The 27,678-nt window shown below is 41.1% G+C and overlaps 2 protein-coding genes across 20 annotated transcripts in view; one reads left to right on the plus strand and one right to left on the minus strand.

The window, feature by feature from the left end:
* The window catches only part of SCLT1 (sodium channel and clathrin linker 1), a 128,471-nt gene extending 105,060 nt beyond the window's left edge, over window positions 1–23,411 (minus strand). For 5 of the 9 annotated variants that reach the window (XR_004645946.1, XM_034772425.1, XM_034772430.1 and 2 more), the window contains exons 1-9: window positions 23,324–23,411; window positions 22,578–22,692; window positions 18,306–18,373; window positions 16,383–16,435; window positions 10,826–10,898; window positions 9,641–9,696; window positions 2,784–2,919; window positions 1,354–1,476; window positions 375–440 (exon numbers count right to left, since the gene is read on the minus strand). Coding sequence is in view for 5 of the 9 variants with exons in the window: in XM_034772425.1 (XP_034628316.1) it covers window positions 375–440; window positions 1,354–1,476; window positions 2,784–2,919; window positions 9,641–9,696; window positions 10,826–10,898; window positions 16,383–16,435; window positions 18,306–18,373; window positions 22,578–22,611 (609 nt within the window). In the remaining 4 variants the exon portion in view is untranslated. The remainder of the gene's footprint in view (window positions 1–374; window positions 441–1,353; window positions 1,477–2,783; window positions 2,920–9,640; window positions 9,697–10,825; window positions 10,899–16,382; window positions 16,436–18,305; window positions 18,374–22,577; window positions 22,693–23,323) is intronic. The other 4 variants (XR_004645945.1, XR_004645944.1, XR_004645947.1 and 1 more) reach the window with 1 other exon arrangement.
* Window positions 23,314–27,678, plus strand: part of C5H4orf33 (chromosome 5 C4orf33 homolog) — a 97,240-nt gene continuing 92,875 nt past the window's right edge. For 9 of the 11 annotated variants that reach the window (XM_034772437.1, XM_034772433.1, XM_034772435.1 and 6 more), the window contains exons 1-2: window positions 23,497–23,582; window positions 27,455–27,559. The gene's annotated coding sequence lies outside the window, so the exon portion shown is untranslated. Of the gene's footprint in view, window positions 23,451–23,496; window positions 23,583–23,645; window positions 24,091–27,454; window positions 27,560–27,678 lie in introns of those variants that run through there. The other 2 variants (XM_034772432.1, XM_034772434.1) reach the window with 2 other exon arrangements.

Below are 27,678 nucleotides of genomic sequence, written 5' to 3' on the forward strand. Positions count from 1 at the left end.
GGAACCTGGAGTAGTGGGCAAGCCTGGATTCCCCTACCAGCCACTGGTGCATTGGCATTGCCTGGATAGCAGGCCCAGTGAGCCTCTATACCCCAGAAGGGGAAACCACACAGTGACCTAGCTGGAGAGCTGAGTCATGAAGAGAAAACTGCAGTTGTCAGAGGGAGAGAGGGGCCGCAGAGTTAGAGAAAGGACAATGGAGAGAAGGCAGACCACAAGAGGAGACATCGGACCCACAAGAGAGCTAATCCCCAGAATAGACAGGAGTAGGTGCCACCTGTGGTAAGTACAGTACCCTGATACCCCCACAGAATATAAACTAACCATTTAATAGTTTGAAAATATGAATGCATTGTCCAGATGGAATCACTTACCAACTCTGTTTTCTCATTGGCTAATCGAAGTTGCTCAGTCAGTTGTTGAAAGCCAGCCAACTGATCCTAAAATAGAAGATACAGAGCTTGTAATCATCATTATAAAGGGCTTGTAATTATCCTAAAGGCATTTTAAGTTCAACTGAAAGCAATTTCAACAAATTAGATATGTTATGTTTTATGCAGTCAATGTTACTTTAATTTTTTGGATTTTAATTAGATTATTAGTGGGATTTGACCTGGTAAATCTTTGGGTACATCACAGATTTACTACTGAAAAAAGGGGTCTAAAACCTTAGGGTCAATTTCTAAGCAGTCACATAATGCCTCCCTCCTAAATGGGTACCAAGCCTAGCAGGATGCAAACATGCATAAATGTTTGGACTACTCCCCTGACTCCAGAACACCCTCTATACAACTCTTGTCACAACGGACCTGCAGAGCAGCTTTTTCACAGGTTATGTGGGGGGGAGGGGGGGGAAATGAACAATGCCTTCTACTCCATATTCACTTTGCTGAGTTTGGATTTTCTAGCAGGTAGCTACATATAGCACCCTGCTGCGATTTAGCCCACAGACCACTAATTAAACAGTGCAGCCAGAGGTATGAACTGAACCTTTTAAAAAATATGAACTTATTTTTGAAGGGTGTTGAAGAACCACATGACTGATTCTTGCTCTAGCTCATTGTAGTTCTTTATACACACACACACCCTACTGCAATATGCATGCCCCATCTGATTGTCAATGGACACATGAAATATAGCTTACCTGTACGATATGGATTAGAACAAAGAGTGGCACCTGAAATCTACAATTGCCTCTGACCATTAAATAATATTTAGATGATTGTTATAATACATTTTGGTGTCAGATAGCTAAGTAGTGATATACAACATTTTAAATTTGCCTTACTTACAGCTCTGGAATTTCTCCAGATTACAATGACTTGCCAAAACAAACAATACAATCAAAATTACTTTTTGCTTTTGCCTTTCTACCACATGAATCTGTGCTTCAGTCATGTGCCCCTGGTACTGCTGATGGAGTTGATCTAGTTCCTGTGATACTGTCTGCCAGAGCTCTAGTGCTTGCTCTTTTTCCTAGAAGGTTTAAAAACAAGAAAGATTATATAGAAGATTCTCTTACTAGAACGTGTTTAGCTTAATGTACAACACTTTAAAAACAGGGGACCTTTTCCTTTATGTTAAAGAAACTTAATATAATTCTTGTAAATGTGACTTCCTGTTTCTCTTCTTTCACCATCATCAAGATACAGTGACTACTAGATATCTCTTTTACGGAATAAACGTAGGAGACACACTGCTTTTCAAAGCATCCTCACAGCTATACTATGCTCTGGCTGGTATTGGTAGGGATGTAGTTTTCATAGGGAAGTCAGAATTTTATTTCTCTAGATACTTTTATGGATCTCATCGAAGGACTCCTGATGCAGTTTTCTCTTCCTTCCCGGTCTCCAAAAAGCAGACTCAAGATGGGGTTTGTTTGTTTAAATGGATGAATTCAGTGACAATTCACTATTCTACTACTGAAACCAGAAGTCCCATTTTGTGACTTTATTCACAAAATACCAACTTTAGAGAAGTGAAAATGTTTCAAGAAAGTGTGACTTAACATGACCCTGTCATGCTAAAGATCTGAACAGATTAATAGGTTCTGCTTTTTTTTTGTTCTTTTAAAAAGAGTAGTTCTTTTCAGAAGTTTAAATTAGAAGCGACACGTGGCTTCTACTGAGAGTTCTGAGACTCTGATTCAACATACCAGCCTATTTGATTCAAATAGCTAAAATAAGCTCTCAATTACATAGATCAGCACCCAGTGAAATTATAGGAGCTGCACCTGTGCAACAGCAGAATTTGGTCTTTGTGTACAAGACAGAGGTCATCAGCCTGTTATAGTAATGATCTTATATTAGAGAATCTAGCCTTTTCTAGCTTTAGATTCTGATTTTCTACCTTCCAAACAATGCAAATTTGTTTCTCATTTCACATTTACTATCTTTTTGACCAGTGTTCACCAAAAATGATTAGTGAAAATTTCAATATGTATTCTCAATGGATGTAAAAAGGCTTTACCATCCTGCCTCATCGTTATTTCCTTTCTCTAGTCGGGAATTGGAGGGGGAGGGAGAAATCAATATAGTAATTAAGTATTAGTACAAAACACAAACTCTGAGTGCAAAACTCCGAATTCTTTCAGACTGGTAATCAAAAGTATCAGTGTTTGTAGGTTACCAAAAAATTAAAATAATCAGTACAGAGTACTTTTAATATTTCTAATAAAAAAAATAGTTCTGAAGAGTGATTTCTTACCAACTGATGATGATTTCCCCAATGTGCAAAGGAATTAGCCAAAGAAATAAAGTAGCAGCTGTTTTAAAATCACTCACTTGATTGGCTAGTTGTAACTGATCTTGAAGGTTTCTTACTATTTCTTCATCTGCAAACACATCACTCCCCAAGAGAGTGCCAGAAGGAAGGGCCTCCAGCTGCTTCTCAACAGCTTCTTTCAATTCCTCATGCAGTCTGTGACACAAATATAGTAAACCATTGCTTTTTCAACAATATTTTTTTTAACATTTGGAGTAGCATAAGTACAATGAATGTAAAATTCATTAAAACTAAATCTTTAAAACAAGTTATATTTACAGTGCACCTTCTAAATGTAATTGATATTTTGAATTAATGTTTAATTATGAATATTATAAAATTAAGACTAATTTAAAATACATGAATTTCACTATAAATTACGTTAGAAATCGTGAAATTGTTTAATCTTCTCAGAGGTAACAGATTCTTACAAGACCCTTGCTTTCCTCTCCAGAAGAAACTCATTAAATACTAAAGACTTGTCTACATGGTGCATTAGTCCATGGAATATAAATTTTTATTCGTGACTAACTAGCCCATGTGCACCCTGATGGTGTGCACTAAAAATTCCCTAATATGTATTGACATAATGTTTGAAATGGGCCTACATTAATGTGCCCTAGGGAATTCTTAGTGCACAACAGCAAGTCCACACAGGCCAGTCGGTGAATGACATGCTAGTGTGGAGTGTGGACTAAATCTTACACCTCTCTGGTGCAAACTAAAGACCCATCTACAGAAGTCCTAAGGTTAGTTCATCCAGAAGTTCAGTTTTGCAAGCATTTTTGTTGTGCATATACGGCAGTTTTTATAAATTTTTGCCTGTCATTGAGACTAACATTGTAGAAAAACAGTGGTATTATGGATCTAATCTGAGTCTCCGTTTTAACTCCCTTCCTCATGAATACTAGCACATATTTTCTGCCTCTTATCCATTATCTTACTCCATGGAAGTGCATGCATATAGAGACACTTACTTCTAAGTCAGCCAAAGATGGGGGGTGGGGGTGGGGAAACAAGAACTAAATTAAACTCAAGGTTTCAGGTGCTTTTCTAGGAGTTTTACAATTTATGCTTTGATTATTTATGCCTAAAACAAACTTTGGGGGAAAAAACTGAAAGGCTTTCATACCTTCAGTGAACATAATTTTTGCAGTAATTGTATGTTTAGTCAAGAGATCAGAATTGCTCTCTGTGAAAGCAAGACAGATGTGCTTTTAAATCATAGCATATGCTTAAATATAAATTGTTATCCAATAGAGAAGAGTGGAGGCTAGTGGTAGATCTTTGAGCTTGCCATTGAAATGAACATGGATTTCTAATCTCCAAAGATTACTGAGTGACCGTGCAAGGTACCAGAGTGACTGCAGTTGAGACCACTAGCAACTTTATTTTTAAACTAAAGTTTGGAAGTTACAGAATGACCAAAATCATTGATCAATTTTATATGAAATTGATCAAACTTCTAAAATTACAACATTTTTGACTCTAGCTTTTTTCCAAATGCTAAGGCATAGTTTTGGAGCATTATCTTGTGGTGGCTTTTCCTACTAGATAATCTCCCTCACGTAAATTGTCCCACTCTGTCTCAGAGTGGCAGCCCTTGTAACTGCCAAGAATTGAGGTAGTAGTCCCCTTACTACACTATGCATTTAACATGACCCTGTCACAAGCATTTAAAAATAAAATAAATCCTCCTTCCTTGCTTGCCTGTAAGAGAAATTGATTGATTAGTTTGTGTATTGGTGTAAGTGTGGGTATGTTTGAGAGAAGTGACCTAGTGATCTAGACAAACTGGATTGGGCCAAAAGAAATCTGATGAGGTTCAGCAAGGACAAGTGCAGAGTCCTACATTTAGGAAGGAAGAATCCCATGCACTGCTACAGGCTGGGGACCAACTGGCTAAGCAGCAGTTCTGCAGAAAAGGACACGGTGATTACAGCGGACGAGAAGCTGGATATGAGTCAGCAGCGTGCCCTCATTGCCAAGAAGGCCAATGGCATATTGGACTGTATGAGTAGGAGCATTGCCAGCAGATCGAGGGAAGTGATTATTCCCCTCTATTCAGCACTGGTGAGGCCACACCTGGAGTACTGAATCCAGTTTTGGTCCCCCCCACTACAGAAGGGATGTGGACAAATTGGAGATAGTCCAGTGGAGGGCAATGAAAATGATTAGGGGGCTGGGGCACATGACTTACGAGGAGAGGCTGCGGGAACTGGGGTTATTTAATGTGCAGAAGAGAAGCGTGGGGGGGATTTGATAGCAGCCTTCAACTACCTGAAGGGGGGTTCCATAGAGGATGGAGCTAGGCTGTTCTCAGTGGTGGCAGATGACAGCACAAGAAGCAATGGTCTCAAGTTGCAGTAGAGGAGGTCTAGGCTGGATATTAGGAAACACCATTTCACTAGGAGGGTGGTGAAGCACTGGAATGGGTTACCTAGGGAGGTGGTGGACTCTACATCCTTGAAGGTTTTTAAGGCCCAGCTTGACAAAGCCCTGGCTGGGATCACTTAGTTGGTGTTGGTCCTGCTTTGAGCAGGGAATTGGACTAGATGACCTCCTGAGGTCTCTTCCAGCCCTTATATTCTATAATTTTAAGACCTTATTGAGGAAAAGCCAACTCTCAGAGAGAGACTCATTTAGGCTACACCTGTACTTGGAGCTAGCACTGATATTCCCATCTTGAACAGCCATACTCAAGCTAGCTCTCATCAAGCTAGCACGATGAAAATATAAGCATAGCTGCAGTAGCACAGCCAGCAGCAGCAGGGGCTGGCCACCCTCAGTACAAAATTGCTTGCACTGTGTGGGAACCACACACTTCTATTCTAGTTCCACCTCACATCTAATTTGTTGTAAGGCCTTAGGTAGGTAATCTTCATCACAGATGCTCCATCCATAAAATGGGGATGATAAAGCCTGCCTCAAAGGAGTATTGTGAGAACTAGTTGTTTGTACAAACTGCTTGAAAACATCTGGCCTGATGCTGTACCTGCCTGCTTTGAGGGGAACTGAAGTTGCACAAGGCATCCACAAACCCTGCTTTTCCTGATGGCCTTTGCCACCAAAGCCCCAAAAGTGGGTAGCATTGGCCAGGTAGATAAGGATAGGAAAGGTACCATGGCTGGGGTGTTTGGGGATACAGTGATTTGCCAGACTGCTGTGGATCACTGTGTGTGACATAAGGCTGTCCTCCATTGATGGAACAGTTCGGGGAGGACAATGACTAACAGTATCTGCCCCCACCAGAAAATGAATGCCATGTAGTGTGCAGCAGCTGATGCAGAAGGATACAAATGTGCACCCCCATCTGCATCTATGGAGAGGGAGGTAAATCAAGCATGCAAAAAAGTAGTAATGTAGCCACAGTAATATGGGCAGCAGAAGCATGGGCTAGCTGCCCCATGTACATACCCACAGGGTCTGGGCAGGTTTGTACGTGGGACAGCTAACCCATTCTAGGCCACCCTGTACTACAATACTTATTTTTCACACTACCATGTCTATTGGAGCTGGTAATCAACTGATGAAAGATATCTAAGTGCAACATAAACTCCAGACCAACTGTATAGTAAAAAAGAGATACCACAGACCTTATTCATGTCTGTTAGGATTATTAAAAGCAGCAGGATTTGGCCTTATATTTGTAATCCCCTCTTCACCCCAGAGACACTGGAATGATAGACATCCAACTGCATACATATAAAATGTATCTTAAGAAGTGTCTGTCAAATCAATTAACAGGCCTTAAAGTTTATCCAAATCTGTTTGCTGAAAGACAGCCTATTCAAATACACAGGTGCCCTGAATCAGACCCATTCCATCTTAGTTTGGGAATTCCTCACTGTTTGGTTTAAAGACCCCCTGGTTGTACTTCAGGCCTCCAATTAATGCTGCTCCCCAGCGGAAATAAATTAGTGCTGGGTGCCACCCCCAATGAGGCAGTTAATAATCATTTAGCACTTCTGAATTGATTTTTTTTTTTCAAGCCCTGTTAAAGAATCCTAATACCTGAGCATTTCTGCAAATGTTTTAAAATTAACCAAAAGTTTTAGACTATTCTTTTCTGTCTGAAAAGCATTTTGATGAGAAGTGCTAAATGATTAAAATTAGCATAATTCCTATTGTCATTAATGGCAATTGTCTGCCTATACAGGGAAGAAAAAAACTTCATGAAATAGTAGTATAAATACTTTATAAGAATAGATTTCAGTTACACAGTATCTTTATTGTACTGCTCACTTACAAAGGGTAGGTTTCCAATGTTACTCTGATAACCATAAGTAACCCTGCTCCTCTCTTTTGAAGAATTATGACATACAGGGACACAATCAACTCAAATCCCACTTATATTTCACTTGTATTTACTGTTACACGCCATGCCCAAGATTAGTATAACAAAGGTTACAGAAAAAGATCTACATATACACAAAATTAAAAAGCCTGAAAATTTACAGTTAAACTGTCTCCCCTGCATACTTTAGTCTACTCCTCTTCTATATGTGGGCCTCTCACACAGCAGCAGAAGAGAGTAACATACTTAGTCATATTTTTTTTTTTTTTTTTCCCCAAACCACAAAAACTGGCAGGGAGTCCCAGTGCCAGTTGCAGTATCTGAGAATACTTAACTATATTACAAGTTGACTTGCCTTTCAACTCTATGTATGCATATACATTAAATATAACCACTTCTCAGCAAAACGTATTACTACTTCACATAGTAAATACAGTTTTTACACCAAAATCAGCAGAAATGTCAGTGACTGCTACATGCTAAGCCAAGCAGGGGCTTGTGTAAATAGCTTATTCATTTTTTTTCAATTTGCACTGACCCTCTCCTGCTCCCCCCGACCCACCTCTTGGATTTCCTTGTCTCTTTGCTCTCTCAGATCTCAAAGTTCCTTCATAGCTGATAAGAATGTCACCATTTAGAGTGATACTATATTTTGAAGACCGTATATGTTTTAATATCTGATAGTCAACAAAATAACGATTTGCATATAATATGCATACCTGGGAAAACAAATGTAAATTCTACAACTGAAGTGGAGAAAATCTGTCACGTAATAAACTATATGCTTGATTCTCTCTCTCCCTGCACACCTGTCACACTGAAAATAGCTTATATTTATGCAATAAGACATCATGTGAACTAAACTGAATTACTTTACAGCACCGCAATGATCATTGAGAGAGCATACACCACAGTGATTTTCTTAGATCACCACGAACAGTTTCTGCTGGTCTATCATCTCTGATTTTCAGTCTTATTAGTTTATTAGCAATTACCAGCTATCAGAAGACACTTCAACACTAACATAAGAAAGTTGAAAGCTGAATACATCCATGTATGTTATGTCCCAAAAGAAATGAACTGAACATGTATTTTTATGTAAAGCATATCACTCTTGAAAAGTACATCCTACATTTACTGTAACTACAAAGGTATTAATAAAATGGATATGACAGGGTCCAGTTAGGATGCCAGCTAAGCATTTTTCTCAACACCAATATTTCTCTTAATATGAGCACTGAATTTATTAATTTTCTGATTTAAGCATCTTGGTTGAATTTGATGTCACCCACTTAAATTTAGTTAATATGGCTCACTGACTACAACTGCTGACTAATCAAGAAAGGCTTTAATAGAGCTCTGAAGTGAACTCACTCTATTTCAGGGGTCGGCAACCTCTGGCATGCGGCTCGCCAGGGTAAGCACCCTGGCGGGCCGGGCCAATTTATTTTCCTGCCGCGTCGGCAGGTTCGGCCGATCGCAGCTCCCACGGGCCGCGGTTCACCGTCCCAGGCCAATCGGGGTGGTGGGAAGCCGCAGCCAGCACATCCCTTGCCCGCGCTGCTGCCCGCAGCCCCCATTGGCCTGGGACGGCGAACCACTGCTTGTGGGAGCCGCGATCGGCCGAACCTGCCGACGCGGCAGGTAAACAAACTGGCCTGGCCCGCCAGGGTGCTTACCCTGGCGAGCCACGTGCCAGAGGTTGCTGACTCCTGCTCTATTTCAACCTCTCAGCAGCAAAAGATAGGTTTGGTAACAGAGCTGGGGGCAGGGAAGGCACCATATACAGTGAGACTGAAGGTTCAACCTGGACCTGGTCATGATTCAGAATCTGTGCCCACGGTAGATTTCCCCCTCATTCACATGGTGAGACACCACAAGAATGTGGGCGATGTTAGAGGTACTAGCAGATAGCAGATAGATCTGTGGGTCTGAATTAACCTAGTGTTGGAGCACAAAGTCAAAAATAAGAGGATAAACAGTGAAAATTAAGGTACATAATGCTCTGTATAGCTCTTAGTTTCATGAGTACGCTCATTGACTTTAATGGATAGCAAATACTACACAGTTATATTTGCAAGACTGCACCTGTAATCTGTATTTTTGGGAACATTAATAGTGTAAAAATTAGTATCAAAAGGTGAAGATAGGAACAAATGTAGAATCCCAGAAGCCAGCGTACATTGGAAGCAGAATCAAGGAAGAGACAACCTGCTATTAAAAGAAGCAGGAGAAAGACAAGCAAGTCTGGAGTCCATTCTCCTTAATTACGAACATCACATACATATTAAAAAAAATGCACAGTTGAAAATACACACCTTGCACAATACACAAAATAAATGTATACACTGACTTCTAAACAATCAAATTTGTATTATTCCTTGTTATGTATATACGTAGCTCAAATTTCCAAACCTGGGTGCCTCAACACGTTTCAACACCTAAGAGGTTAAGTTTAAATGCGCAAGTATGAAGATTTTGGCCACAGTACACAGATTCAGAGGTTTATCTCCAGGTCCCTAGAAATACTTTAACATGTTAAACACTTTACATTTCTAAAAATTAAGTCAATTAATTTACCTTTCATTTTCCTCGGTGACTTCTTGAAGTTTTAGTCTCATCTCACCCATCTGTGTCTGAGAAATTAAAATTTGACAGTGAAATTTCACATTTAAATCACAGGGCCTTTAAGCAGTAAAGTCACACACTGAAATACCATTCCTTTAACTTTCAAAAATTTAATGTTTATTTCTGACTAGTTATGTTTAAAGATGGACAGTTGTGTAAAGTGATTTTTATTTTTGCAAGAGAATTAACTGGTAGATCATATACACCGCTACCTCGATATCACCCCAATTTGGATATAATGCGGTAAAGCAGTGCTCTGGGGGGGCGAGGCTGCGCACTCCAGAGGATCAAAGTAAGTTCAATATAACAGGGTTTCACCTATAACGCAGTAAGTTTTTTGGCTCCCGAGGACAGCGTTATATCGAGGTAGGAAGTTTTATAATGCAATAAAAATCTTGCATAAATGTTAAACAAACATTTTATTGTGTTACAAGTGAACAGTTACACATAGCAGTAGCAAAGTCATCACTAAATTTGGTTTTTAAGAGTTTAGGTGTTCCTGGGTAATGAACTCAGTTAAAGAACACAAGCTAATATTAAATATTTCACAAAATAGGATTCTTGCCACTCGTCCCTGCTGCCACATTAGGAATATGTTGATGGGCATATTTAGTCTCTCAATGCTATTTCCAAGATCGTAGACAACATATTGGGCAGGTTGGGCATATTCAATTTCTTTTCATAAAAGATCCACCTCTCCCTTCAAAAAGGGGAGTATCCTAATAAAACTTCAAAAGGTAGTACAAAACAACTTCCTTCGCCGGAAAACAGTGCGATAAGCTATTAGTACTAGAGGACTGAAATATTATTACTGATGGCAGCCACTGTACTCTTAAAATTAATGTAATTCTAGAAGGTTGTAATTTGGGCACAATATGTACAAAGCTATAAACTAGTTTCTGGTCTAATTTATTTTTAGATTATAAGAATGTTGGTGTTTAATATTGAAGCAAACACTTCATTTTCAAGTGTTACAGTTCCACCTTGTATTGACTTAGTTCCTCTTAATATTGGTACTTAAAATTTTATTTCCTAGTTTTTTTTAAATGAATATAGAGATGAAAAATTTACATTTAATTGCATGTTTTTTTTCTTTTAATGAATACAATCAAACCTTTCCAGTGGTATGATTCATACCTGATAGTACTGTAGCTGTTCACTCATTTCCTCCAGATGTTTATCATACTCAGCAATTAGAGGGGACAGTAAGCTAAAAGTGAAAAATGTATAAGATACATAATTAGATAGTTGCTGGAGTGTTCTGATAGTTACCAGGTTTTACAGAAATGCCCTTATCAAACTACTATTCAACCTGAGCCAAACATATTAAAATAAAAATATTTTTCTCTACTTCCTGATGGAACTATAATAAGTCAAATGAACAACCTTTGGTTATTACTTTTAAAGTATGCACATCAACTTAAATAAAAATGTCATTCAAAGTTCAAGTGCATTTGCAAAACTTAGCTTTCAGAATTAAGCTACTTTAACTGTGACAGTGATGTTAATGCAACATTATATAATGAAACACTAGAAAAGGGAAAAAATTAAGATTGAACATAGACCATAAATTGTACTTTTGTATGTGCAACAAACAAAGCAGGAACATCAACTATAAGGCAGGTGTAAAATAATGCACCTTAATTCACACACTTTATTTTTCTTCCTAATACTTTTTTTTTCCTACTACAGTTCTTTCTAATCAGTCAACAGTTAAAGTTTTTCATATTTGCTTACTGACCAATTTGCAACCACAAGCAATTTGCACTACTGTTTAAAAATCACTACTCAGTTTGCCCCACTGTCTATATGAAGTCAGAGAGAGAGAGAGAGAGAGAGAGATCCTTCTATAAATTGGAGATTTTTAAGAACAGGTTAAACACCTGTCAGGCATGGTCTAGATCAGGGGTAGGCAACCTTTCAGAAGCGGTGTGCCAAGTCTTCATTTATTTACTTTAATTTAAGGTTTCACGTGCTGGTAATACATTAACGTTTTTTAGAAGGTCTCTCTCTATAAGTCTATATATTATATAACTAAACTATTGCTGTATATAAAGTAAACAAGGTTTTCAAAATATTTAAGAAGCTTCATTTAAAATTAAATTAAAATGCTGATCTTACGCCACCAGCCTGCTCAGCTCGCTGCCAGCCTGGCGTTCTGTTCTGCTAGGCCGGCAGCAGGCTGAGTGGGGCCTGACCTCTGAAGCCCCCCACGCCCCCAGAAGGGTGAGTGTGGAGGGCTTCAGAAGTCAGGGCAGAGGGTTGGGGGTGTGTGGAGGTGCAGGGCAGAAGGCTGGGGGTGTGGGGGGCTTCAGAGGTCAGGGCAGAGGGCTGGGGGTGTGTGGAGGTGCAGGGCAGAAGGCTGGGGGTGCGGGGGGCTTTAGAGGTCAGGGCAGAGGGCTGGGGGGGTACAGGGCAGAAGGCTGGGGGGCTTCAGAGGGCTGGGTTTTGGGGGGGGAGAGCAGAGGGCTGTGGTGCGTGTGGAGGTGCAGGGCAGAAGGCTGGGTGTGTGTGGGGGGGGTTCAGGGCAGAGGGCTGGGGTGCTCGGCTCGTGGGGGTGCTCCCAGCCCCCTCCCCTCAGCGGCTCATGGCAGGGGGCTGGAAGGGATATGTCCTGTTCCACCCCCTGCCCCAAGGCCCCGTCCCTATCTCTTCTCTGCCTCCTTTACCCAGGGCCAGCTTTAGCAACAGGCCATGGAGCTGCCACGTGCCAGCTGGAGCTCCGGCCGGGAGAGCAGGGCCGCCGGGCTTTTGCGGAGCAGCCACGCTGCCACTCCTCCCCCACTAACTTTGCAAGGGCCGGCGCAGGGAAGGAGAGGAGGAGGGGCAGGAAAGCAGGCTGCACCACGGCTGGGGGAAGAAGCGGGGGAGCTTGGCTGCTGCAGGATGAAGCTTCTGCCTCCTACCTAGGGTGACCAGATGTCCTGATTTAATAGGGACAGTCCCGATTTTTGGATCTTTTTCTGTATAGGTTCCTATTACCCCCCAACCTCTGTCCCGATTTTTCACACTTGCTATCTGGTCACCCTACTCCTGCCCCAGAAGGGGAGAGCGGAGGGGGGCTGAGTGCGGCTGGGGGTCGGAACCACGGCAGGCAGCCACGTGCCATTCAAAATCAGCTCGCATGCCATAGGTTGCCGACCCCTGGTCTAGATAATACTTAATCCTCCCTTTGGTTCAGGGGACTGGACTAGAAGACTTCTCAAGGTCCCTTCCAGTCCTACAATTCTAATTGATACTAATTCTCCTAAATAACCTATTTAACTTTTTCTTCTATTCAGATAAAGCAGTGACTAGAGACCCCAACAGAGACTGAAGCCCTCTGGTGCTATTCACTGTACAAATACCTGCCTCAAACTTTATAAACTAAATAGACAACCCCTCCTTTCTTATCTCTGTATTACAGACAGGAAATGAGACATGAACTATTAAGCAACCTGCCCAAAGTGAAAAGATGTCAGTGGAAGAGCTAGTTAGTGAACTTGTAACTCCCAAGTTCCCGTCAACTGCCTTGTAGGGATATAAAAGAAGGTACTAACAGTGATTTTTCCAAGTGACAGTAACCCCCTTATAATTTGTTTTTCACACTTTAAAATTTAACAGTTTTACCAAGTACAAAAATGTTTGGGGTTTTTTGTTAAAACTTGTAAGCTACTGTTTGTAAAAACCATTAATTATATTTATTTTGTAAAAAATACTTTACTACTATGTAAAACTTACAAACAAGTTAACTGACTTTGTTTTTAAAGTAATTAATACAATGTAAACAAACACTATAAGCTGTTAAGTAACTTTTATTTTATTTAACGGCTGCTAAAACAGACCCCCACTCTTTGTAATTAAAGGGCCGGAAGTTTTAAATAAATTAGCACACACCCCAAAAGTGGTTAAAATATGGTTAAAATATAAAATGTATGTTGTTAAATGCTTAATATACATAAATGGTTAGGAAGGTGCCAGCCTAGAAAAGAAGTATCCATCGGCCAAAAAAATGTGTCAAGTAAATAACCAAAAACCCCCAAAGGGTAAACTGGAATCCACCCCATCACCTAAAAAAATAAAAAACAAACTTTAAACAGTGTGAAGCCACCAAAAATGTGCCACTTTAAACAAATGTGCCATCTGCTAATTAAGTCAGCAACAGCAGAATAAAACAGCTCCCATAAACTAACATAAAAACTAATTCCTATAAAAATAAACTCTAAAAACTAGGAACTTTAAGTCTCTGGTTCTGCTGCCAGCCTCCAGAAGCATCAGGTGCACCTGACACAAACTCGGCTCCATCCTCATGACCAAGATACCTGGCCAGTAACTTGGCATGAGCAACTTCTAGGCTGGTAACTATAACACCTATACAAAACTTAAATAAATAATTGTGTAAATAAATCTCTCTCTATATATATATGTGTGTGTGTGTGTATATATATATATATATATATATATATATATATATATATATATATATAAAAATAAGTAGTCAAACAACGTTGTTTACTTTTATCTTTTGCTTTATCCGTATATTTACATTAAATGTGGCATCTTTGCCTTATTCCTCTTAATAAAATCCTGCTAGTTTTTATTCTATTGGTATAACAGCCTTAAACATAAGATCAAACTTTGGCTGGAGTTTTTCCACATATTTTTGTTAACCTGAAACTCAGAGTAAATAGGCCAGCAACAATTCTGGTTTCAGCAGCAAGATCCTGAGGAGTGAAAAGATTCATCACCTGGGGTTAAATAGAAGTTGATGTGCCTCCCACCTCCCTTGTGTGGTGTAGTGGACAAAAGAGAGTATTTTTCCAAAACAACAAAAAATTATTTATTTAAGAGCAGTAACAATAGGAACAGGGAAACATCATGAACGATGACCAAGTGAGTTATGGTTTAATGGAGGTGAATATAAAACTCAGGCTCCAACTGACCCAAACCTTGGCAACAACTGAACAAAGGAATACCCCAAGATACTTTACTGTCTCTAGGTCTGTGGTTTTCAAACTGTGGGTCGTGACACAGTACTGGGTCACAGCAGCTCTGGTCAGCAGCACCAACCAGGCCATTAAAAGTTCTGTTGGTGGTGCTGCCCAGCTAAGGCAGGCTAGTCCCTACCTGTGCTGACGCTGTGCCCCAAGCAGCCAGCAGCAGGTCCAACCCCTAGGATGGGTGGGGCCATGGGGCGCTGCACACTGCCCCGGCCCTGAGCACCAGCTCTGCATTCCCATTGGCCAGAAACTAGCCAATGGGAGCTGGGGGTGGGGGGGAAGGCAGTGCCAGCGGGCAAGAGCTGCGCAGAGCTGCTTGCGCTCCTCCGCCTAGTAGCTGGACCTGCTGCTGTCCATTTTCAGAGCCCAGCGCAATCAGCAGTGCCAGGACAGGCAGGAAGCCTGCCTTAGCACCCCCGCTCTGCTGCTGACCAGGAGCTGCCTGCGGTAAGCCCAATCCAGCCCTGAGCCCCGCATCCCAGAGCCCCCTCCTACACCCTAAAACCCTCATCCCCATCCCAGAGCCCACAGCCTGCACCCCAACCCTCTACCCCAGCCTTGAGCCCCTCCCAAACCCTTCATCTCCCAGCTCCGTTGGGTTGTGGGCATCAACAATTTTCTTCAACTGGGTCACCAGAAAAAATGTTTGAAAACCACTGCTCTAGGTTTTCTCAACTGGCAGGAAAGATGTTAAGATAGATTCATCATCACAGATGATCCACAGACTGCCAGGATCTAGAAGCTAAAATAGTGGGACCCGAAGGTGAGAGCCCTCAGGATCCTGGCGATTGGTTCCAAAGGTAAGATGTTGGAACTCAGGAACACCATGATGCTTAAGGTAAGTGACTAGATGCTAACAGTCTTTAATTTCTTTACAGCTGCTGGTGATCTTGATTTGATTGCCTGGTCGGGCAGTCTTGATCTGAGCTTTAATTTTTAAAGACACGTCAGAACTTTGGCGTGTGCAAGTAGCTCTACAGGAGCCAGTTGGAACTAATTCCAAATGTCTGGCTTCTTTCCTGCCAAAGTTCTGTAAAGAAGCTTCCCCAATATGGAGTCTGAGTTATTCTTTGCCTGAACTCAATTTTGGAAAATGGAGTAACCTGTCTAACATGTACTAATAACAGTAAATGTAATAAACAGCTGAAAGTGCATAGAGCATTGTGATAAACATCATAAGGAGTATACTGAGCATGAAATGAACAAAAACCATGCAACACTTTCATTAGTCAAAACTGTTCAGCAAATCAAGGGAGACTTGAAGTTTTTCTTAGTGTCTAACCTAATTGTAATTGTAGTCCAGCACTAGAACAAACTACGTGGGAGGTTGTGAAATCTCAATCATTGGAGATTTTTTAAGAACATGTGAGACAAACACCTGACAGGGCTGATCTAGATAAAGTAGTCTTGCCTCAGTGTAGGGGACTGGACTAGATGACCTACTGAAGTCTCTTCCAGCCCTACATTTCTAAGATTCTGACAGAGGAAATAATCTCTCACCCATGTCTAGCTTCCAATTTCCTTCCTCCCAAGGCTAGTTAATCGGATTCTTTGGAGGGGTTTTTTTGCTTTTAAAAAGGAGAGGGATAATCATACCTCCTAAATTCATTTTATTTACACTTTCGTGATTAGACATTTATAAAACAATTAAGTTACCTGCTGAAAATGGCCATGCCCTACTATTTGAGTACATGACAATTTTAAAATAGGATTACCTTTGGTCAGTCAGCCACGGTTCCAGTGGGTCATCACCCCTTACAACATTTTTCTGTAATACAGTAGTTTGCACATTAATGCACAAAACTGGAAGTTCTTAAACTTGATTTCAGAGCTCAAATCTATAAAGAACTTGATTCTACTCCATTTGTATTCAAAACTTAAATCAGATCTCACATGTTCAGTTTTGGATATGTATGCACAATGAACTAATTTTTAGAATTCCCATGCAATCTGAAAGAAAATTGTCATTGGAATTCTAGATGTGTCTTGGGATGCATACATATGCAGAAATCTCACATCACAGAGCACAGAATCAACTACGCTAATGAGATTACATATGATTTCTATATTCACTTCTGGATAGCGGTAGACACAAAGGTTATTCACAGAAAAATGGCAAAAAACAATAGCTAATCTAACAACTTAGCTCTTTGTATATAATGTCAGAAGTGTGCATGCTACGTATAAAACCAGGCGTCGGCAACCTTTCAGAAGTGGTACGCCGAGTCTTCATCTATTCACTCTAATTTAAGGTTTCATGTGCCAGTAATAAATCTTATCGTTTTTAGATGGTCTTTCTCTAAGGCTATAATATATAACTAAACTATTGTATATAAAGTAAATGTTTTAAAATGTTTAAGAAGCTTCATTTAAAATTAAATCAAAATGCAGAGCCCCCCGGACCATTGGCCAGGACCCGGGCAGTGTGAGTGCCACTGAAAATCAGCTCATGTGCCGCCTTTGGCACACGTGCCATAGGTTGCCTACCCCTGGTATAAACAAATCTAGGAGTTGGGCTAACTATTTTTTTCTTATAAAGGCAAAGCTTGAAAAGAACTGGGGAACTACAAATCTTTCCAGGGCATTTACACCTCTACCCCAATATAACGCTGTCCTGGGGAGCCAAAAAATCTTACCACGTGTGAAAGTGAAATGAATTATATTAAAGAAATAGAATGAATTAAAGAATGCTGTATGTACCTTTAAGTAGAAATGAGAAATGCTACAAGCCAGGGGGCAGGAAAGCAGACATTAACTGCTTCATGAATTGCCCCACTTAAAGGCAATTGGTGAAGCATTAGCCTTAGATCCATAAGAGTTAATAAGGAAGCAGGATATGCATATTGTGCCCTATGCAAATTTTACAATTTTGCTCTCTCTGTCCCTTTGTTTAGTTAGCACCCTTTTATCTGTATAAATAAGACTGTTTGAATCTTGTATGGGGGCTTACATTATCTGAATGTATTAGCAGAGTGCTGTGCTAATAAAACAGACTCAGGACTCAGTTTGTCAGACCACTCTAACTTTGACACATGTTATAGGTGAAACCACGTTACACTGAACTTGCTTTGATCTGCCGGAGTGCGCAGCCCCGCCCCCTGGAACACTGCTTTACCACATTATATCTGAATTCATGTTATATTGGGTCGTGTTATATCGGGGTAGAGGTGTACCATCAACTTCTGCAGAAACTGAACTTTCACAAAATATAAACAAAACTTTTTAGCCCTTATGGTTGCAAATATACTCTTTTCACATTGGGATGGTTAAACTGATGTACTGTGATCTCCCTAAGTCTGCAGACAGCTCCAATATCGCTGCTGATGCTACTCAGAGCAAAACAATTCCACCAATCAATCACTGTCAGTTTTCACTGCTGCCATTCAGAACCTATTGCTTAACAGTGAAACTGACAAGACAATCACACCACTTTCACTAAAATGCTGTTTGGGAAACCTAAGAGCAACAGCAGAGGCCTGCAATAGACTTATTCACAGAGGTGAATGACTCAAGCACATTTCAAACTAGCCTAAGGTGTACGGGGTGAAAGACCTATTTTACATTTGTGCAGTGCACCTATACTGAGATCTTACACCAATGTAAATATCCTCAGTGTTGACAAGCCCTAATTAACATACTTGCACAGAGGTAGTCCTCAAAAGGTTCTCTGCTTGATGCTGTCTGAGTGCTGCATTTAGTCTCTGATCTGGGGAAAGAAAAAAAAAAAAAAAAAAAAGCCAAACAGTCAGATACTGTATAAATCTTTACCTAGATTATACAATTGCTTAAATGGGCAGTTAGAAGTAGTTTCATTGATGTAGTGGATTGCAGGCATGTCTCCCTACATTTTTAAGGAAAGTATACATTTTTTGAAATGTACAGATTCTGGTATTCTGCTACAGAATGCTGCATGGCCAAATGAACCCAGACTGGTTGTCTGGAACGCAGCATGCTCACAATTGCTTAATGCTTCAAGCCTACAACTCTGCATTTTCATAAAAGTTTAACTTTTGTTTATATAATATTAAACTGAAACATGAGTGATATGTATAACTTCCTTGAGAAAATACTTAAATATATACATTCAGATGTTCAATATTATAGTTATGTTAGTATTATTCCTCCTGCAGTTTTACTCTTTATTGGTACAACTCTAAATTAAATTATCAATCTTCTACCACACGCAACTAAAAACTAAGTAATATGGTATACATTCATGAACCACTTTAAGATAAAAAATATCTTAAACTAGAACTAACTAGCTTTTCCCAGAATGGTAAGAAACACCCCTGGTAAATACCATGTCATACGTGACAAGCTGGAGGGAGCATGTCAGAGTCAGCTTCTTAGAAGAAGCTGAATGAGAGCACCAGGGACATCCAAAAAAGAGGTCACATTGCTTATTGGGGAAGGCCAAATATAACAGGAACTCACGGCAGCACTTTGGGGCCATAAAGAAAATGGGGAATTCCAGATTGGCTTAATTATTAGAGTACTGGTACAGCTGTGTGTGCATGTGTATGTGAACAAAAAGCAAGAGTTTTGTTTTTTCCTTGTGTCAGAGCTCTCTAGCATTTGGCAAACACAAAGCTGTGGGTGACAACAGCTTTGCATGGAGAATGAGGAAGAGTAAAGCAAAGGGAAATTAAGGAGAAAAATCCATTAACACAAGGCAATTATTCCAAAATTAAACAAAAGTATACTTCATTTTTTCTTGATGTTTCCCACCCAAAATATGAACAACAAAACAGCTATACAGCTTCTTGCTAAGGAAATGTTCATAGTAACGCAGCTATTCAAAGAAAATTATAAGAGACATTGATAGTCTTAACTCCTTGATTGCTGCTTCAAAATTTCAAATTTATTTAAATAAGGGTCATGTATGCATGCTTTCTGCAGATAATGAACATACTGGAGTTAACTTTTCACTTTGTTTTGCAAGTCCAAAATCACAGATTATTTGCTGCAAATTTTGCAAAGTAATCTTTCTGCACAAAGCAGTAAAGGATTCAGAAAAAAACTTGACGTAGTTCAGAAATAAGCACTATTATGAACTTTGAAAAGAGTCACATTTAATAGCAACCTAACTTCAGGTTGTTGTTGTTGTTGTTTTTTTAAAGCTCTCACTTCAGTAGTTATTTATGTATATACTTGAAATACATTATGGTGTTCTCCAGAAAAATATTTAGAAATCATTCTGTACACATTTTGTCACAGCCTTCCCCCGCATCATTCTTTATTACTAAGGATATTTGCTTAAATACAGTATCTACTTTCTAAAGAGGATATGTAAATAATACTACATATTTCTATAATTTTAGTCACATGCCTCATCTGAAGAAGAAACAGCTTAAGATGGTACTTCAGCATATATCTGGAGAGTGGGTTTTTTGTTTTTTAAATTATTCCCTTACTTTTGCACATCTGTGAAATCCATATCTTATGTATCATATCTGATCCTGCAAACACTTATTTATATGCTTAACTTCAATAGGACTACTGAAGTGCAGAGAGTTAAGCACACGTTCGTATTTGCAGGATCAGAGCAACTCCTGATCACCACATGAGTGCATGTTGGGGTGAGTCTCATCTACTATAAATCAATGCTATTAAACAAAGCCCCACTATAGGTACAGATGAGGTCCTTTATCTAACATTGCACATTCTTAAAGCATTCTCTTTATGAATATAATAAACATTCATTATTTTAAAACCTTGACTTCTCAGCCATGAATAAAAAAACATTGAATCATACCAGATCTATACTAAGCCTCTAACCAATATCTCACAATCATAACCTACATTCATGTAGTTTGAGAATACAGGTTAAACTCTACCTTTGTCACTAGGTACTATCCTGATACTTCTTAACAATAAGTCTTTTGGAAAGTCAAAAGCAAGACTGAAATCCCCACACCGATGAAGCAAGTTCCATCAGTCGGTTTGTGCTGGGCTAGACAGTGTGAACTCAGTTTTGATGGGGAAAATAATGGAAGTATGCAAGTGCAAAAAAAGCAACAATGTCATAAATACCAGGCACTTAAAAAAAAGGGGGGGGGAGGCAAATAAAAGCATTGGGCTAGGTGCACGAACCATACAAGTTACTATTCAAACATACAACCTCCCCCCGCCAATAATGGAAAGAGGATCTGATACAGAAGCTCTTCTTCTCCATTACAGAGGTACCTTTTTATAATTCAAAAGGTGACTTTTCACCTGAGGTCATCCAAATCAGCTGTTGAATATATTTCTTTATTTTAAAAAAATAAAAATTGTGCTATCAGTGGCAATTCTAACCATTATATATATATTACTTCGCTTGTTCTCTTAAACAGTTTGTTAAAATGTTAGCAGGCATCCTTGATGCAAGCTCTCATTTCCTACCCTGCTAGCAGTTTTCCCCACATACTAGTAATAGCAGCTGGGATTACATTCATCTATACCAGAGGTTCCCAAACTGTGGGGTGTGCCCCCCGAGGGGGTGCAGAGGGCCTGGGCCAGCCCCTATGGGGGGCGTGAAGCACCACCCAGCCTCGGGGTGGCTCCGCACCTGGCTGTGGGCCCAGCTGCCGGCCCCAGACTCACCCCCAAGTGCTGCCCTGCTCTCGGCACCAGCTTGAGAGGTGTGCACAACCCTGAAAAGTTTGGGTATCACTGATCTATACGGTACAGCAGGTCACTTCCTGTTTACAGAATGTAGCCCTATGGACATACCAGAAAAAAAGCTGTAGAGCTGGAAGTGCTTATTGTATATTTTAAGATTAGCTTCCTCAGAACCCTAGTAATTTTATTTATCGATTCTATCAACGCAGTGCATCCCTTACAAAAGAATAATGCTGATACCAGTTTGTAGTGAAGCCTATTTCATGAACAATAACTAAAAAAATATGCCTATTCTCACCAGTAAAAGGACAAAATATACATATTCTAATTTCATAGTCCCAAAAAGAACATTAATATGGGGCTTCTATGGATACACAAGAATCAAGTTTTATACCATCCAGTTGCATAAAAACAGAAATACCAAGGTCTCATGTCCAGTACTTCCACTCTACAAATAAGTCTCAAAAGATAACTAAGAAAATTCCCTACATATGACAAAATTAGGGCTGGTCTACACTTATATTTTACAGCGTTCCAACTTGCTGGCTCAGGGGTGTGAAAAATCACGCACAACTCTCCCCCTTCTTCCCCCCAAGCGCAGCAAGTTTGAGCGCTGAAAAGCGCTAGCCTGGACAAGCGCCGAGCTATTCCTCTCGTGCAGATAGACTACCAGGAGCACTGGGAGAGCTCTCTCCCAGCGCTCGCACACGGCCACACTCACACATCAAAGCGCTGCCCCAGGAGTGCTCCCACGGCAGCGCTGTGAACTTCCCAGTGTAGACGTAGCCTTGGAGAAAGGCATTACTGAATACTGACAGAGTAGAGGCAACACAGTAGGAGTGCTCTTCAGCACCATCTTAGACACAGAAGAAGGAAGCAGCAGTCCAAGTAGGTCCCTTCCAACATGTCTAATCCTACAGTGCATATGCCAACCACCTCTCAACATTGTAGGCAGGTGGGGATGGGAAACGAAAGCTAAAAGTATCAATGAACCATAGTCAACAGTGAGACTGAATTTTTGTTTACTATTGTTATTGAAGACAAACCAGAGTTGTTGACACAGTTATTTTCTTAACTAAGTAGTGGGAGAGAGTTTTACAGAAAGTAACTCCTAAAATTACTGTATAACAGAACAGTGCGGGGGTTCTGTTTGTTTACTCTGGGACTAGGAGGAGCAGGTTTCCTGTTCAGCATCCATCTTTCAAACAATAATCAGGGAGTGAAACAGTTTCAGGTTATGGAGAAATGTAATTGCAAGACTGTGTTTAAGTGCACAAAAATCTATTTTAAGTCTAGATGGAACTTACTTTGATCTCTTAGAAAGTTGATCTCCATTGCCATACTTTAATCTGCACTTGCAGTCCAATGTTGGTAATAAAGAGCTTCAGTAAATTACTGTTTTTTCCAGCTATGCTGCAGAACCTGCAAGAGACAAAAAGAATAACCAATCATTTTAACTTTAAATAACCTATTTCTGCGCGTTAGTTTCATTTTGTCCGGGTCTGGCAAAGCGCCACAGCCTCCGCACTGCGGGGGGAAGAGCACAGGGAGCAATGTTTTGTCGGTTAAGCCAATCAACTGTCCCCCTTAGTTAGCTGCTAGAGGAAAATCACAGGCAAACCCCAAACAGCTCGCGCTCTGCCCAGGTGTCTCCCAGCTGCTCACGCCCCGCCCCAGTGAGTTACTCCGCCCCGCCCCCCAGGAAGTGCCCCGTGCTGCGATCAGGGGCGGTGCAGGCTTGAGCTCCGCCTCCCCGTCCAGCAAAACCCACCAGGCACTAAGCGGGAGGGGGACACGCCCTAGGGCTCCGCACGCCCTGCCCCTAGCGAACTCCGGGCCGCCCCCGGGAAGGCAGCGAGCCGCAGCAAGCGGCTCCTGCGCGGGGCACCGCCGCTTACAGGTGTACAAACCCCGGGGCAGTTCGGCGGCGGGAAACGACGACCCTGGGAACAGAATGACCGTTACGCAAACGAGGCTTAGCGAGCCCGCGCAGCGACTCGCCCTGTGACCCACCCCCTTTCCCGGCCAGCGCGGTACAGCTGCCAGCTCCTACCTGCCCAACGTGCACTGCGAGCCCCGCTGTAAACCAGCGACACTTCCACCAACTGCCTTAGCGACCGACCCCGCGAGGAACTGTGCCGCTCACGTGACAGAAATCAATCCACCAATCGGAATCCCAGGTAAGTGTAAAGCGGTTTCTTATTGGTATCATTTCCGCATGACCATGTCGGTCCGCCTCTTTCTCCCACGTGGGGGTAAGGAAGGGCTAGACAAGTAGGCGAACATGCCTGTCCAGTGTGCGGAGGAGTGCGGTAGGTGAAATCCATTTAGGGGAGCAGCAGCAGCAACAACAACAACAACAACAGTCGCTGTAGCTTGTGCTGGGAGCTGGGCACACTTGGGTGGGCGGGGCCAGCGGGCTAGGGCGGAGGAGACCAGCAGGAGAGTCGCTCCCCAGTAGAACCCGTTCCCCTTTGGGGACTGGAATGGACCCCAGCAGGCCTGAGCGTCAGTATCTCTGAAACCCACCAGGAGAGCACGGGTCTCACCCATCCCGCGCCCCTCCAGTGCTGGTCCAGGGAGGGTATGTCGACACTGCAACTAGACCCCCCGTGGCTGGCCTATGCCAGATGACTCCAGCTTGCAGGCTGGTTAATTGCCCTGTAGATAGTTGTTTGGGCTGTGACTGAAGGCTGAGCTCTGGGACCCTGCAAAGTGAGGGGGTCCTAAAGATCGAGCTCCAGCTGGAGCCGGGAAGTCTACACAGTAATGAAACAGCGCTGCCTCTGTGCAGTGGAGCCAACCCTGCTGATGACCTGTGTGGGTATCCATATGATGGAATTTGTTTTTTTGTGGTTTTCTTTTTTTAAACCTAGAAAACTACATTAAAAAAGTAGTAAAAAGAACATTATTAGGATTGCAAAGTCAAGAACTCAGAAGTCAAACACCAGAATTACAGTTCTGTGTTCAACCTTAATTTGGTCCCTTTGTGTGTATGCATTATTATAGTTTTGAATTATGTGGTCATATACTATTTTTTTCCTAGAATTTATTTTTATCCTTGTTGGGAATTCCTGAAATAAGCCAGAAATGTGTATTGGTCACTGTTAGAGCATCTATTCTGACTATAAAAAGTATGTGGTATAGTGAGCACCAAACCCCATTTCTCTTTAGCACTATAAGGGATGTGTGTAGAGATGCCAATAGCAGAAACAATCCAGTACCAGTAAATTTTGGCTCCATGCTTAGTTATATGTTTAATAAGTAATTTAATGCACTCAAAGAGCTGTGAGTATATAAATCAAACACTGCTAATTGTTTTACATTGTTAGCTTGAGGCTATGCTATACAAGTTTTTTCACATGGTTATGAAAGTTCCTTTGTTGTAGAGCCCGTTTAATCAGAATTTGCATATCTTAATTGACTGGTGAGCATTTTGGAGTTTTCTTATAGTAAATGCTCAAGCATAGAGTTATTGGGGGAGTACATATCTTTGTACTGTCACTATTTTAACCTGTTTCTTAAGCAACAACCTATGTAGATTTAGGTGTTAATGTTTTCTTCCACTTGAAGAATAGAATGCTGACCAGCTCCTCTCAATTTGCAATATGCTGTCTCACACATTAAGGCTTGATCATGCAATTGTTATGCAGGGAAATCTGTGGACATTCAAGAAAAAATGTGCATATCAGGGCTTCAGGTCAGGCAGTTAATGTTTTAATGTTACAAAGACCTTTACCAGACTATTCAAATGTGGAGCATGGAGTTCTGAAAATGGCAGGAAGGCACAGGCAAAATTCTGCATTCCTGTACAGAAGACAGACCTCACTTAAGTCAATAGGCCAAATTATCAGTAAAGTTGTACCTGCTTATATAACATCTGAATTTGGCCCTATGGGAGTTGTATCCACATATCTGAGAAGAGAATTTGTCCCTCTGTGTTTTGCATACCTCTCATACTAGCAGCTGTCTTTTCAGCCATCTTTTATATGCATTTTTTCTTTATAGTAATATTGAATCTGTGGAGTAAGGCCTGGTCTAAACTATATGCTTAGGTCGACGTAACTTGCCTTGCATTGACCTAGTTGTGGAAGTGTCATATGCCTATTTAGTAACACCACTTCCCAGAGTGGTATAGAGTCACGGTCAATGTAATTAGGTTGCTTATGTTGACAGTTACTGGCTGTCACACAGTGCCCCAGGCTGAGGACACACACCACTGACACAAAGAGCCAAGTGTGCACACACACAAGCGATTTAATAATTGTGGAGGCTGTATGCCGATAGAAGTTAGGTCGACGTAATTTTGAAGTGTAGACATGGTGTAAGATTCCAGGAATGTCACCCTTTACTCTTAAACCTAGGATGTTTGTTGACTCAGTGTGAAGCAATGAAAGCAGCTACAAGCATGGTTGAGAGCTTTTGTTCAGAATATCACCACGTTCAATGTAACTGTGTTTCACAGTCTCTTAATGTCAAACTTTCAGGTTTTCAGCCATTTTGACTTTGAGTTACACCCGTGTGGTGTACAGCTACAGTAAGGCAGTGGCTCTCAACCTTTCCAGACTACTGTACCCCGTTCAGGAGCCTAATTTGCCTTGTGTACCCCCAAGTTTCACCTCACTTAAAACCTACTTGCTTACAAAATCAAACCTAAAAATACAAAAGTGTCAGCACATTATTACTAAAAAATAGCTTACTTTCTCATTTTTACCACTTATAAAATAAATCAATTGAAATATTAATATTGTACTTACATTTCAGTGAATGGTACATAAAGCAGTATAAAAAAGTTGTGTGGAATTTTAGTTTGTACTGACTTCGCTAGTCCTTTTCATGTAGTTTGTTGTAAAACTATTCAAATACCTAGACGAGTTGAGTACCCCCAGAAGACCTCTGTGTGTCCCCATGTACTCCTGTTTGAGAATCACTGCAGGAAGGCATGTATCTATGCTATGCCTGGAGTCCTAGATCATTGTGATATCAGAGATGACTCGTCCAATCGCCCCCCCCCGCCCTCCCCAAGGGAGCTCACTCACCATCTTTGTGGCCAAGATGAGCATAGCAAGCTCTTCTTTTCCTGGTGTTGATGCTCTCTCCAGCCCTGTGGTGGTCTTCCCCCTTGGTTCCCTCAGGTTCTGGTTTGGGGTCCGGTGGTAGGATGCAAGTCCTGCCCCCAAAAGTGTTGTTTTCCTGGATCACTTCCTACCAGTCCCCTTTCTCCCCCAACAAATTAAGTAAAGACATTAAATAACTATTTTCAGAGTAGCAGCCATGTTAGCCTGTATCTGCAAAAAGAACAGGAGTACTTGTGGCACCTTAGAGACTGACATAACTTGTTATTTGCATTAAATAACTGGAATCTGTAGAGTGCATGACAAACTTGGATGTGACCTTTAATGTTGATTTTTAAGTTGCCCATATAAAAGAGAACTGAAATCAAAAGTAAAGTCTCAGACCTTCACAGCATCACTGGTTTTCTCTGGGCATGGCAAAGTTCCTACAGCCTGGCCTCAGGCATCAGGAGTTCCTGCAGTATTCCTTCCCAGGAGCTTGAAATGTAAGACAGTTTACCTCTACTGTCTGCTGGCCTGTTCTTCTGAGTTCCTCCTCCAAGTCATGTATGCTTTGCATGTGTGATGTGGTATTGGGGGAATGGGGCAGGGGGTGCCTGGGCCTACTGCAGCTGCTTAATCCCTTCCTTACTAGTGTGGGGTTTGTATACCCTATCACATGCCCCTAGACCCAAATCAACGCAAGCGCAACACAACCATCATACACGGTAACTCCAAACACACACAGCTTCTCATGCAGCATGCACCCCTCATTTGCCATTCGTACAAACTAACATAACTGTCTCAGCACAACACAGTCCATACACAAGTCAACATAGCCACTCACACAGAATGCAGCTAGCACACACACAATAGCCCCAAACATCACTGAAGCCTGGAATGCCTGAGTGAAGCAATAGAAACAGTTATGAGCATGGTTGAGAGCTCTTTTTGTTTAGAATGTCAGCAGGTTCAATCTTAACTGGGATTCACAGACCGTTGCCATCCAATTTTTAAGTTATCAGCCATTTTCAGCTTTTTTAGATACATGAATTACACCTGTGCAAGAGCATGGGCTTTCAGCTACTAGTATCTTAATAAGATGCATTATTTCTTCTTGTTATTTCTAGTACTTGCTCTCCTATAATTTTAACCTCTGAGACTACCGTCAAGTTTTATGCTTAAGGGGAAGCAGTGCCTGCTGCTGTCAGGAATTGTAACCACCTACCAAAGAGGTAAGAAAATCTTTTCATTATTGTTTTTCTTCTGACAAATTGTTGTTTTTATGTCTTCTGAAAGGATAATCTCTGGATTTCCCCAGATTTTTTCTAATGAGGGAGAGGAGAAACATGAT

This window comes from Trachemys scripta, chromosome 5, assembly GCF_013100865.1.
Source record: "Trachemys scripta elegans isolate TJP31775 chromosome 5, CAS_Tse_1.0, whole genome shotgun sequence".
Taxonomy (NCBI): domain Eukaryota; kingdom Metazoa; phylum Chordata; order Testudines; family Emydidae; genus Trachemys; species Trachemys scripta.